This window comes from Panthera uncia, chromosome C2, assembly GCF_023721935.1.
Source record: "Panthera uncia isolate 11264 chromosome C2, Puncia_PCG_1.0, whole genome shotgun sequence".
Taxonomy (NCBI): Eukaryota; Metazoa; Chordata; class Mammalia; order Carnivora; family Felidae; genus Panthera; species Panthera uncia.
This window is the reverse complement of record NC_064810.1, coordinates 110032164-110045757: the sequence shown is the minus strand read 5'-3', so window position 1 is coordinate 110045757 and position 13594 is coordinate 110032164. Positions and strand designations below refer to the sequence as shown.

The following is a 13594-nucleotide window of genomic DNA, read 5'->3' as shown; positions in this document are numbered from 1 at the left end:
GTTACATTGAGAATATGGTATAAACTATAGAGTATCTCCAATCTAAAATGCATGTGGACTAAAAACTATGCTTACAATTGTCGGGAGTTCCTAATATCTCCTTACCCCTCACACACAATGCTATCCGTGGAATGTAGATACAAGGTTGAAAACCTTTATATGAATTTTCTTTTCTTTTTTTTTCCATATACTAAGGAGTTAGTGGAAAACTCAAGTGTGATTTTTTTGACAGATTAAAAATAGAAACTGGTGTTAAATTGCATCTATTTGGTATTGAAAAACTACATGGAAAGATACAACCATAAATGGTATGTTATAAAAAAATTGTTTAAATAAATCATTCTTTTTTAAAGCTATAGACTAGCTCCTCAACATCATTTTCCTGCTCAGTTTGAAGACAGTTTCACTGCAGTCAAATTTTTTCTTCAAGATAAAATTCTTAGAAAATATGGAGTGGATCCCACCCGAATCTGTGTTTCAGGAGACAGTTCTGGGGGCAATTTGGCAGCAACTGTGACTCAACAGGTATGTTGCATTTATTTTTATTCTGAGAGGTAGAGGTCACAAATTATTTTTTTTCCTATACACATAACCAGTTCTTTCAGCATCATTTGTTGAAAAGACCATACTTTCTCATTGGATTACAGTGATACTGGAGTCTAAGATCATTTAACTATCAATATGACTATTTCTGAATCCTCTCTTTTGTTCCATTGACCTGTTTGTCTGTTCTTATGCCTGATACTATTCTGACTCCAGCTTTGGTCTTTCTTCAAAATTGTTTCTAATACTCTAAATCTTTTCCATAAAAATACTGGGATATCTTGTCAATTTCTAAAAACAAAAAAGCTAATTTGGATTTTGTATGGTATTGTGTTGAATCTATAGGTTAATAATCCTGGTACTTCCAATTAAAGTGCATGGTTTATGTCATTTTTTATTTAAGTCCTCTTCACTTTCCTCAGTATTTTCCTTTTTCAGTGTAGAAATCTTACAAATCTTTTCTTAAATTTATTCCTGAATTATTTGGGAAAATTTTCATGTAAAATAATATTTTTCAAGTGCCTCTTTGAAAGTATTCAGAAATCATTTGCGTTTTACACTGACCTTTTACAATCATATCCTTAAAAATTTCACTTATAAATTCTAGGGTTTTTTTTTTTAATGTTTCCTAGGATATTCTACATAGTCCTATCTCCTGCCACTAGAGACCATTTTAATTCTTCCTTTTTAATCTTTATGCTTTTCTTTTATTAATTAGTGCACTAGCTAGGGCTCCCAGGACTATATTGAATACAATTGTCATTCTCTGAATTTTAGAAGGAAATCATTCAATATTTCACCAATAAATATGATGTTAACTAAAAGCATTTTACAGTTGGCTTTTGTCAGGCTGAGAAAGTCTTTACTATTCCTGATTTGATGATAGTGTTTGCATAAATAGGTATTAAGTTTGCTAAATGTTTTTAATGGATCTATTGATATTACAGTGTGATTTTTCTCCTTTATTCTTTTGATGTAGTAAATTATGTCAGTTGACTTTCAGATGTAAAATTATGAGCCTCCCTGGTCATGATGACTTAAAGCTATTATATTTTGCTGGTTTCTTTTTGCTGAAATTAAAGATTTGAGGGATTGATGTCTATCTTTTAAAAGTTCTTTGTCAAAGTTTTTTGTTTTTGTTTTTTTTTTGAGAGAGAGAGAGCAAATGAGTGAGCACAGGCAAGAAGGTGTGGGGGTAGAGAAAGAGAGTCCTTTTTTTAAAAGTGTTTATTTAATTTGAGAGAGAGTGTAAGCAGCAGAGGAGCAGAGAGAGAAGGAGACAGAGAATCTGAAGCAGGCTCTAGGCTCAGAGCTGTCAGTGCAGATACCAATGTGGAGTCCATTGCAGGGTCCAGCATGGGGCTCGTACCCATGAACTATGAGGTCATTACCTGAGATAAAGTTGGATTCTTATCCAACTGAACCACTTAGTTGCCCCAAGAGACAGACAGAGAGAGAGAGAGAGAGAGCGAGAGAGAGAGAGAGAGAGAGAGAGAGAGAGAGAATTTTACCCCACACTGAATGTGGAGCCCTACACAGGGCTCAGTCCCATGTCCCAGGATCATTACCTGAGCTGTAATCAAGAGTTGGACACTCAACTGACTGACCCATCCAGGCACCCCTTGTCAGGTTTTGACATAAAGTTATACTGGCCTCATTCAATCATTTGGGAAGCATCCCAACTCCTCCTCCAATTTTTTTTCAGAAAACCTAATCATAAATATATTTATTTGTTCTTTAAAGGAGAAGAGTGGTGAGGAAAATAGAAAGCTCACAGCTGAAATCAGAAGTCACAAGATGAATTCATTTGTCCAAATGACACTCAGCTCCTAAAAGTCAAACTTGTAGAGGAATGTTGAAGAGGGATTAAGTTAGGTAATTTCCACCATGTGATTGTGGGGAAATCAGACACAGGCCAGTCACACAAGTCAATTAGTTGTCTGTGTTTCCTGAGCCCAAGTCATCAAGGCTTACTAGCTTCATCATTGGCGGCACCAAAGTTTGATGTTACATATGCAAAGAGAGACTCAAAGAGACACTCAAAAGAGTCATGGGTTTGCCCTCACTCAAAATTTGGGGGAATGACTTAGAACATTGGGAGGGACTCTTGTGGGTTGAGAGGAAACTTGCAGAGGTACTCCAAGTGAACTGTTGCTGTTGGGAAAAAGAAGTAAGGGGTCAGCTGGAACGGAACTGGGGTAGCTCCCAAGTGGGGTGCAGGAGAGGATTGGCAGGGGCAGACCTTGGGAGAGATGTGGGCCATGTGGGCCATATGAGGGGAGCACTCAATGTCTGTTGTAGGTTGTGGGACTTGGAGGTGGTGACCTACAGGAGTGCTGTTTCCAGGAGCCATCCACAGAAATCCCTAGGATGAAGGTAGTGCCAGTGTTAATATCACCAATGATCACAAGGGCTTTTTTAAGGGTTTGGTATATCTCATCTCAGTGCTGAGGCTGCTCAGCAGATTCCTTCATCAGAGTATTTTGGTCCTGTAAAGAACCAAGCTGTGAGAAGAGCTCTGAAGTTATAAAAATCTTTAACATTTTTGATTAGCAAGTGCATTCTCATTTTGGGAATTTGATGTTGGCACATTTGTGGGTGGTAGACATGTAGGAATCTATCAGGTTATGAGTGATATTTGCTTGTCTCTCCACTTGTGGGTCCATGGAAAAGTTTTCTCCTTGGCTATTCTCATTATTTGCAGTAAAAGATTCATCAGGAGAAACCCCAGTTCTTAGTAGAGATGTCTTCCAGCTGCCTACATCCTCTGTGAATCACATGTCAGCTCAAGGAAGCAACAGTCTTTGTATACAGCCCTTTGTTCTTTATTAAAGAATATACGTATGTGTTCGCTAGGCATAAAGCTCTTGTCCACATCCCAGACTTTCAGGTTGTCCCAGGGAAATACATACTTCTTTGCTTTTGCCTTGTCATCTTTGTACCATGACAAACTTTCAGGGGTAAATATAAACCAGTATCCTTTAGAGCCTCCTTTCATGATGCCACTGATGCTGATGGTTAGCTGCATCTTTCAAATTACTTAATTTCCAAATCTATTTTTCTTGTGAACCTGACTGATTCTCTGCTGAACATTTGCAAAGTTATGAAATCTTTATGACTAGTGTTGGTGTAGGAGACTGGATGTCAATCAATATCAGGACCTAGTACTTTGTCTTCCCTTCTGCTGTCAAATGTGGTCACCAATCATCCTTTCCATTTACTTGAAGAGTCTGGGGAAGTTTGCCAGTCTTTTTTTGTTTTGGTGTACTTTTTGACACTGTTGATAAATATTTGTTTTCCCAGATCCACACACCTTAAGGAAGGGTTTGCAATTTGTTTCTTGACTATTGCTCAAAATGCCATGTCTTGAGTAAACAACCCTGTCCTGATACAGTGTATGTTTTTGATTGCATAAGTTATTTCTCTTCACAGTTCTTTCTCACTGAACCCCATCTTTACTGTCTCAGAAGGAAAGCCTTCATAGAAAATACAATGGATTTAAAGCCCTTTGAGAATTCCAGGGTAACTACTTGATCCCCTCACACTGTGATTCTCTTCTCAAAGTCCACAGCAAATTGTTGACCTACCTACAGCAATGCTTTGGTCTTCCTGGTGGGCTCTTCTGGCTTGAAGTGTTTGTAGGCTCCTACTTCACATTCTGTCATTCTGTGGAGGACAACTGTCATTCTGTGGAGGACAACTGTCCTTCTAATTTGTTCCTGAAGTTTGGCAGATTATGTCAAATGTGGTTGGTAAGTTGCTGATTAAGGAACTTCTGCAAGTATGGGGTCCCCATCTGACTGGCAATATGTTTGTAAGCTGAATGTGAGAGAAACAATTTCCTTTCCTCCTTCCCATATATATTCTTCCAGCTTCTGTTTGCCACCATCACATAATCCCTGTGAAGAGGCAGCATCTTGTTCTCTAGGACATCTCTGGCATCTGTTTCTTCATCTATAAAGTCTAGTTTGGTGATGACTCCAGTAGTTTTCAGACCTTGAGAATCAAATTCTTTCCTTTCCTTTCCTTTCCTTTCCTTTCCTTTCCTTTCCTTTCTTTTCCTCTCCTTTCCTTTCCTTTCCTTTCCTCTCCTTTCCTCCTTCCTTCCTTCCTTCCTTCCTCTCTTTCTTTTCTTTTCTTTTCTTTTCTTTTCTTTTCTTTCTTTCTTTCTTTCTTTCTTTCTTTCTTTCTTTCTTTCTTCTCTGACAGACACAGCATGAGTGGAGGAGGGGCAAAGGGAGAGGGAGAGAATCCCAAGCAGGCTCCGTGCTGTCAGCATGTGAGATCATGACCTGAGCCCAAACCAAGGGTCTGACGCTTAACTGACCCAGCCAACCAGGCACCCTGAGAATCAACTTATTTAGTTATCTTCCATGATCTTAGTTTGTAAGATTGGTATTGGCTGGGGTAACAGCCAGTATCAGTTCTCCTGCATGATGAACTGTGAAATCATTTCTCTGATTGGTGACTGATATGGTGACTGATTTCCTGTGGACACTTTATCCAGGTAGGACGATAAGGATTGGATTTCACACGTGTAGGGAATAGAGTCATAAATAAATTGGATTGGAGGAAATGTCTGCATTCCTTCTGGTCACCTGATCTTTTTCTGCTTCAATTTCATGGCACACACCATCAAAATCTGTTTTCCTGTGTAGTTAATAAATCCAGCATATTCTGCTCATAGTGCAGCACAAGAGACCATCTCGTTGCAATGCCCAACCCCCAAAGGAGAATGTCCTAGATTAGCAGGTAATTATAAAAGGATAGGGAAGACATGGATAGGGCAAGGTATGGGCCAAGTGCACAGGGCTTTGAAACCATCTCCAGGTGTTCCACTCTTCCCAAATTTCCACCTCTTCACAAACCCAGAATCTTGCTCATTAAAAAAAAAAATTAGGAATGAAAATAAAATACTCAGACCACTCAGAAGAAAATTATATACAGACACATATATTTATATTTTATATATACATATGCACATTGCAAAGAGAGATACACACATTCATAATATGAAAGTGTACATATACATATGCATGTATACTAATCTGTAACACCACATGCACATACAAAACCCTATTGTGGAGCCAGAATGGCAGTAGTTAGCAAAGTTTCACCTTTGGCTCTGCAGAATTTCATTACCAAAAAAAAAACTTGTAAGCCATTAGACTTGTTGATTCCCGAGGCCTCTTCCAACCTAAACTAATTTGCTATGTATTTGAATTAATACATCACTTATTTGAAAAATCTTGCTGGGATGGGGTGGGAAGTGTGGTAGAGAATGAATATTGGAGACTGTCCCCTGTTTTACATACGAATCGCTACACCAAATCATACAGCAATCAAATCTTGAATTTTATCGAAAACTGGTTTTATGGATATAGAAATTCTGGAAACTGTCCAATAATTACCCAATAATGATCAAGAAGCACCTTTAACACCTGTAATGTCTGTTTGCATTTTGTAATATTTGCCAGGCTTTGTAAATGAAGAAAGCTTTTGAAATGATTATGACATGTAGCCATAAAGATCCATCAAGATGTGAAGACCTTTCCAGCAGGGCAATCCTGAATATTAACACAGCTACCAAAAACAGATGCGATTCTCAGTACAATTTGTAGGACAGTACAAGTTGTTGTCTTGAAGTGAATTAAAATTTGACATTATCGTATTCTTTGAATTGGCTACTTGTAGAAGAACATAATATCTAATTAACTTTCTGATATATCTGATCAAAGAAATTGTTTTACAGCTGAAAATACTGTATCAGAACTCAACATGGTTACATAGTATAACAAAAAAGTGATTTCCTTTAGCATTTCTTGTTTATTCTTTTAAAAACATTTTAATGTTTATTTATTCTTGAGGGAGAGGGACAGAGAGAGGGAAAAGGGCAGAGAGAGGGAGATACAGAATCCTAAGAAGGCTCCAGGCTCTGAGCTGTCAGCACAGAGCCCGATGTGGGTCTCAAACCCATGAACCACGAGATCATGACCTGAGCTAAAGTTGGACGCTCATCGGACTGAGCCACCCAGGTGCCCCTCCTGTTTTTTTATGATCATACTTTAAGTTGCTTATTCTTCATGGTCAGCTAAACTTTCTACATGAGTTGTATTTTAATCAAAAAGTTTTATTCCCCATGCTAGGTTTATTCTTTATCTGGCTAATTAAAATCACCTTTTACTTTGTAAGTATTATACCACCCCTCCCTTTTTTCAAAGTCTCATGTTTCAACAAAGCGTTTAATAGTATGTTACAGATTTACAGCCTGAAAAGCTCAGTTTCAGTAAGAATACCTCATTTAGAGATCGGTATTTTTGTGTACTCTGAGAAGACTTCAGGCGACATATTAGATATATCCTTCCTAATGGATACCAAATATATATATATATATATATATATATATATATATATATATAATTCATAGTGTAAAAAGATGTTCTCGTGTATATATATATGTAATTCATAGTGTAAAAAGATGTTCTCGTGGATTAAGAAGTTAAATAGATTCTTCTGTATTCTGTAAATTTCTGTTTTGGACTTTGTCCATTTTTCAATTCTCTTCTACTTACTGAAAGAGAAATGAGTATCTTTTCCCTACAATTCTGAGATTTTCTGGCAAAATCACATAATGTATCCTAAAATTACTAATGTTGCTTACCAATTACAATGATCTGAATAATCACTATAGTCGAAAAACTTTCTCTCAACAAAGTTCCTTAATCTTTACTTTAAGGAGCAATTTTTTTAAATTTAATAGCATTTAAATTCAATTTCCTGGCCATCTCATCTAATTATATTTTAGAGTAATTTATGCATTATTTTTATTTATTTATGGCATAAACATCTTCTTAATTTTAGAAAATAATATGAATTGATTCAATACTCTGAAGTAATTATTAAGTTCCACCCTTCTCAGTTGTTAAAAACTATGTGATTCTATGTAGGAAATTTGAAAAGGTAGTGGTAATATAAGATATCTCTATTTGTTTATAGGTTAACCTTTCTAAATATATTGTTCCTACTAATTTGTATCATTTGTCATAAGGTGTCAACGTAGCCTTGTGATCGATTTATAACAATATTTCTGTGACATCTCTACATCATATTTCTATGGCCACATATGATCTTATATGTTTGACACTTCTCTAAAAATATTTTTAATGTTTTCTTTACCAGTCTTAAGAGTAAATATAAATCAGAGACTAATTAATGATGATGCCTTAAAAAAAAGTGACACTACACACCCTTCAACCTGGGATATTTTCAGTAGCAGGTATACTATATTCTTTGTTTATATACTAAGTATACTAGGTATACTATTTATTTGTTTATTAATCTCCATGTAATCGCAACATAGCAGTGTCACATGGACTACATGAAATCCACTGAACGTAGAAATACCAGTCCTCCGTTAATTTCAATCTTGCATCACCATTGCTCTCTGGAAACCTCTATCCATCTGTGCCAGCACAATCAAGATGGTTTTCTGAAGCCACTGTGTAGTCTCAGGAGGTCTTTGTCATCGTTTGTTAGATCTTGGACCGATTATCCCTCTATTAAGACTAAGAGAAATTCTTCCATTCTTCTTTCATGGGTCGATGAGCAGTAGGTCTTTCTCTCCCTGTGTTGGCCAAGCGGAAGACGTGTCTAGGAAAAGCATCTTGTCTTGGGATTTACATCTTCGTCTCAGGGAAAAAATGACTTAGTAAGTTTGCTAGATTAAATAAAAGATTGGCTAGGTTGCTCAGTTCTGTAAAACTAAAAGACCTTTATTAACAGTGCAAGTTAAGCCTGAAATTCATCTGGCTTTGAAATTATTACCTTTCAACATATGAAAGCTATTTACCTGACACACAGTAACAACAAAGTTGCCTTACTCTGGAGTTACAGGTGGAGGTCACTTTGGTAAGTAAGAAAGTTGTTTTGCTACAGCCTAACATCAGATATTCAACTCTCATCATTTTAAGCTCTTTTTCTACATACTCCTAATGTATACCTTCCTCATTTAATCACTTTGTATTCTCCCCTGGCCATTTGTTCAACTTGCTGTGGCTAAGTAGGTCCGGGATCTCATTATTTCTATATCTAAGGGCATTTTTGTTGTTGTTCTTTAACTTCTTTTCATCACTTGAAACTCTTGCCAACTTTTGTCTTAAAATACTCACTCTCCCTGTTCTTATCTTCTCTTCCATTCAGCTTTATGGGAGATGAACTCTTGGTCTATACACTCCTTTGAGTCTGATTTTCCTTAGGACTCAACGTTTGGTCCTTCTGGCTTTTATCCCATTCTCTGCTTGGTCTCATGACTTCAGCTCTGAATGATCTGCTAAAGGCTCTTAAAGTTATGCCTCCCACTAATGCCACTGTCATGAGCTCAAAACCCATGTATCCAAATGGTTTTCCCCACCTGGATATTCCATAAGCACTAGAAACCCTTACAGGCGAACCTCCTCTATACTACTCAAAGCAGTTACACTCCAGTGATTATCCTATTATTTGTTGCATGTGCACAGTCCCAACTGGACTCTAAGTATTTTGGAATCTGGGACAATAATTTTTTTTTAATCTTTATATATCCAAACCCTGCCATCATACCTGTACTCTTGCTGTCTTCTTCCTCCACCCTTCAGAATACTCCAGAGTTGGACCTTGGCCTCTCTTCTGCCTGTTTTACCTGAGGGCAGCCTCTTTATCAGTCCCCTTGTGTAACACAGCACGATATTACAGATTATCCTCAACACATCTTTGTGGGAAAGATTTAGAGATTAAATAAAGACACTGGTCCTACATGCTGCTGAATTGAGCCATAACTGATTATTCACCTTGGAATCAAGTTGTTTTTGCGACTTGCTGAGAAGAGTTGAACGGATTCATTCTGTCCCCTCCCTATTTATGCAGTTACTGTTTGTCTCTTTTGGAATCCTGGTTCAAAAAAAAAACAAAAACAAAAACAAAAAACTAAGTGCATAGATACTGCATCAGTGGAAGTATGGTGAATAGTGATGTTAGAAAGGATGGCAGGGGCAAATCATGCCTCTTTTGATTTTTTTTTTCTCCAAGGGCATCGTGAAGTCATAGAAAAATTTTAATCACATTTGTATTTTAAAAAATACTGTTGCTTGTTGTATTTATCTTAGCATAATACTCTCTAGCTCTAGGCACTTTGTGGCAAATGGCAAGATCTCATTCTTTTCTATGGCTGAGGAACATTCCATTGTATATATGATTTCACTCATGTGGAACTTAAATATCAAAACAAATGATCATGGGGAAAAAGAGAGAGCAGCAAACCAAGAAATAGACTCTTAACCATAGAGGACAAACTGATGATACCAGAGGGGTGGTGGGTGGGGGAATTGGTGAAATAAGTGTTGGACGTTAAGGAGTCCCAACCACCCCATGGGCTAATACCACCATCTTGGACATTAGCTTTTCAACGTATGAATTTGGAGGAATATAAACATTCAGACTACAGTAGGCTCCATGTGGGAGTTCTCCAGCTCCTACAAAAGTTGGAACATGTGCTCCAGGGTGATGCCAAAAGTCCTCTTGTGTTGGAGTTCCTTCATGGTGGCTCGTAGTCACCCAAATACTCACTGGCTATCTGTGTGTTGGTGAAGTTGGATGTGGTACGAGGTGGGGGTGATCAATGAAAAGGAAGAGTAGTGAGGGAAGCAATCACAATTGCTATGAAGCTGGGTGCACCGGATTAAAAAATAGTAGATCTGCTAAGTTCGATGAACAGGATTATCAGTAGTGATGTGGGAACTCCATATATAACTAATATTTTACATACATCTATCTTTCTATGGATGACAAGCACAGAATAAGTTGCTGTGGATGTGCAGAACTTTAAATAATACACATCTAAACCAGGGGCCTAGATGGTAAGGACCTTTGCAAACCAGTGACTGGTTTGAGCTGGGCTGTGGATAACGAGGGACTCAATGCAGGAACAGTAATGTATGCGCTAGGCAAGAAGAACCGGCCATTCTCTAGGAAAGCACCATTGCCCTGATAGATGGCCTTGGGGCATTTGGGGAATGGGAGAGGATTCAGTAATGCTTCAGACTGTCTGGAGCAGGCTTTATGTCAGGCACAAGTATTCATGACAGGCAAATACATGGGCTTCAAAGCAGTTGAGTCAGTAAACTGATATAGGGCTCTCTGGGCAGGGCATAAAGTCATGAGTGGTTTTTCTCTGTCTTTCCTATCAGCTACCCCTCAGTCACCATTCCCAACTAATGGGGGCTAGTTGTGAATAAAGAAATTAACGCAGGAGTGAAAATCCTTCTGACCTACATGTCATTCTAAGCTTTTTAGTATGATACAGAAGCCTTTTATGAACTGGTTTCGAATTTTGTTGCCAACTTTCTAGATTGAGGAGATCAGTCTTTACCATGGTGTTAATAAACTACTCTCATGGTAACAATACTATCAGTGGCATGACCTGTAACTTGAAAAACCAGTTAGAAATTTAAATTGCAAGGTTTAATAAAAGAGGAGCAGAGGGAATAGTTTATATGGGAGAATTGTATTTTAGATTTCATGAGTTTAGAATTAATGGTATTTAAGTACAAAAGAAAAGTTGAAATATATCACATCCATTGTGTTCTCATTGAAATAATGTTAATTATTGGAAGGGATTAAAAATAAGAATGGGCTTTTTTGAATGTATTCTGTAACCTTCTACTGAGTTACCCAGAGGTCTTTGTTATACTGAAAACAATAATAAAAATTTAAGTGGACAATTTAAGAACAGTTACCAGTGTTTAAACCTCAAGGATACCACAACAAGCAAGATGTGTTCTCTCAATTTTTTTTTTTTTGCTTTTGTATTTTCATTCTTGTTCTTTTTGAAGTGATAATATCCTGAGATAAATGTCTTACACACTTTTTGCAGCCAGGTACATGTGGATTGCTCACAGAATGAGAAATATGTATCCATTAATGTGATATTCACATTTATGTTACAGGAAGGTTCATTCAGGGCTTTTTGGTAGTAATGTTTATGGTTCAGTATTAATGCTTATTTGCATTCTTGCACTCTGGCCATTTGTCTTTGAGTCCACGTGGATCTAGAAGGAAAGAACAATGCTATAGATAATTCAATAATTAAGTGTTATTGTTGGGACCTACTCATTATAAGTCTCTTATTGCTTCATATGTCCTCTGGTTTCTGGTTCTAAGAGAACACAATGTCCTCTTAGAATTAGAAACTGAGCAGCAATTTTGATTTAGTTATTTGTCTGCTTTTAAAAAATATTATACTTAGCCTTTTATTATCTTAGAACTGGTAAGACATACAATGACAACTTAGATATTATCAGTGCTTGTGGAATTCAAAATCGAGGAGAGAGATCCATTATATACATTTTTAAAAGGTAAAGGGAAATTGATCATTGACCTGAAAGAGCTAGAGAGTTTTGGAAGTTTAGAAGAGTTTGAAGATAGAGAAGTGAACTTTGATCAGCTACTTACATGCATAATCATACATTTTTGGTTAGAAATATATGTAAATATATAGAAAACATCTAAGAAGATTCATACTAGACTGATAACATGGTTGCTAAAACTAGGGTAAAATTGCCAAACTTGGTGGATCTGACCAGCAGGTGCCCTTCCAGTATTTTCAAAGAGATAACTTTAAAATGAGCTTCAAAGGATGACAGAGAGATAGGAAGAGGTATTGACTGGCAAAGCAACAAATGATATAGTAAGGACGTAGACATAGTAAGTAGTGACACATTTGCGGGAAAACAATTTATTTCATATGACATTCCAGAAAGGACAGTTAGGGCCAGATAAGGTGTTGGTTGGTGTGTTTCTGTTTGCCCTCTCCCTGTGGATGTGGGCTGTTTGTTTCCTTGTCTAGGCTTGGGACGTTGGCAGTGGGATGTTGATGGTAGACTTTGGCTCAGTAAATCATCTATCTACATGAGGGCACTTGGGAGAGATTTGAGAGTTTCCATCAGGAAACATTGTCTTGGCTCATTTTCATTCTAAACTTGTGAAGCCTCTAATGCCCTCAGAGAGCATCATAGAGGTGGTGGGATACTATTTCCCTTTCTGAGGTACATCTTGGATTTCAGTTGATTCCCTCCTTTGAGTTCAGCCAGCCACTCTGGTGAGAGGTTGACTTACAGGTACATCTTCTAGTCACAGCAGGCGTTTTCATTTGTCCAGATATCATTGTCTCAGATGCCACACTCTAGCCTAGACACTTGCTTTTTGGAAATTATTTTCAGGTTCTCCTTTAGGGTTCTCAGGGTCATAGGTGAACCTCAGGACACCCCCCTTCACCTCTGGAAAGAAAAAAGGGCTCCATGTTACATATTCCACATTCTCTCCTTGTATGTCAAATGGAATATCAACAAGGTTTTTAAAAATAATTTCATCCCTTTGTTTTCCAAATATCACCATTCTTTCAGAAGGTAAGCTACCTATCCATTGGCTTTTTTTCTCTTTTCTGTCTCTGTACTTCTGCATTTAAATAATGTTTCTTAAAATTTACAGTATGTTGCTGGGAACTTGCTTAACAGCCAAATACTATTATTTTAAACTTTAAACTGTTTTAAAATACTTTAATTGTAATGCTAATTTTTAATTTTAATTTTCAAATTTATGATAAAATATTATTTCAATAGCTATATTTATTTTTTCCATTCACTTTGGTTTCATGCAGTCAATAATTCTTGCAGATTTATTTATAGTGTCAGTTTCCTCCAGGGTTATCCTATTTAGATTATTTGCATTGGTGATTTTTGACAAAAACCTCATTCTATGTATGTACGTATGCATGTCTCCCTCTCTCTCTCTCTCTCCCCATTTACCCAATGTAATGAACTCATTTGATGCGCCAACCCAGTTGACAATAAGGCATCAAATTGCTAAAGCAAATCTAGCAAGGTATGTACTATTAGTGGTTACAAAGCCAGGTTGCTGCTACTTCTGTCACCACCTGGGATTGAGATTCCTGTGTCTGCTGCTCCCAGTCTCTCAAATTGCTCTTGGGTACAGCCCAGTAGTGCCTCACTTCCTGACATTG

General features: G+C 37.2%; 1 protein-coding gene and 1 pseudogene across 1 annotated transcript in view; one reads left to right on the top strand and one right to left on the bottom strand.

The window, feature by feature from the left end:
• The window catches only part of AADACL2 (arylacetamide deacetylase like 2), a 34343-nt gene that overhangs the window by 19435 nt on the left and 1314 nt on the right, over positions 1-13594 (top strand). The window contains exon 4 of the mRNA XM_049629693.1: positions 354-525. Coding sequence (XP_049485650.1) covers positions 354-525 — 172 coding nt within the window. The remainder of the gene's footprint in view (positions 1-353; positions 526-13594) is intronic.
• LOC125920634 (dynamin-3-like) lies at positions 2576-13592 on the bottom strand (annotated as a pseudogene).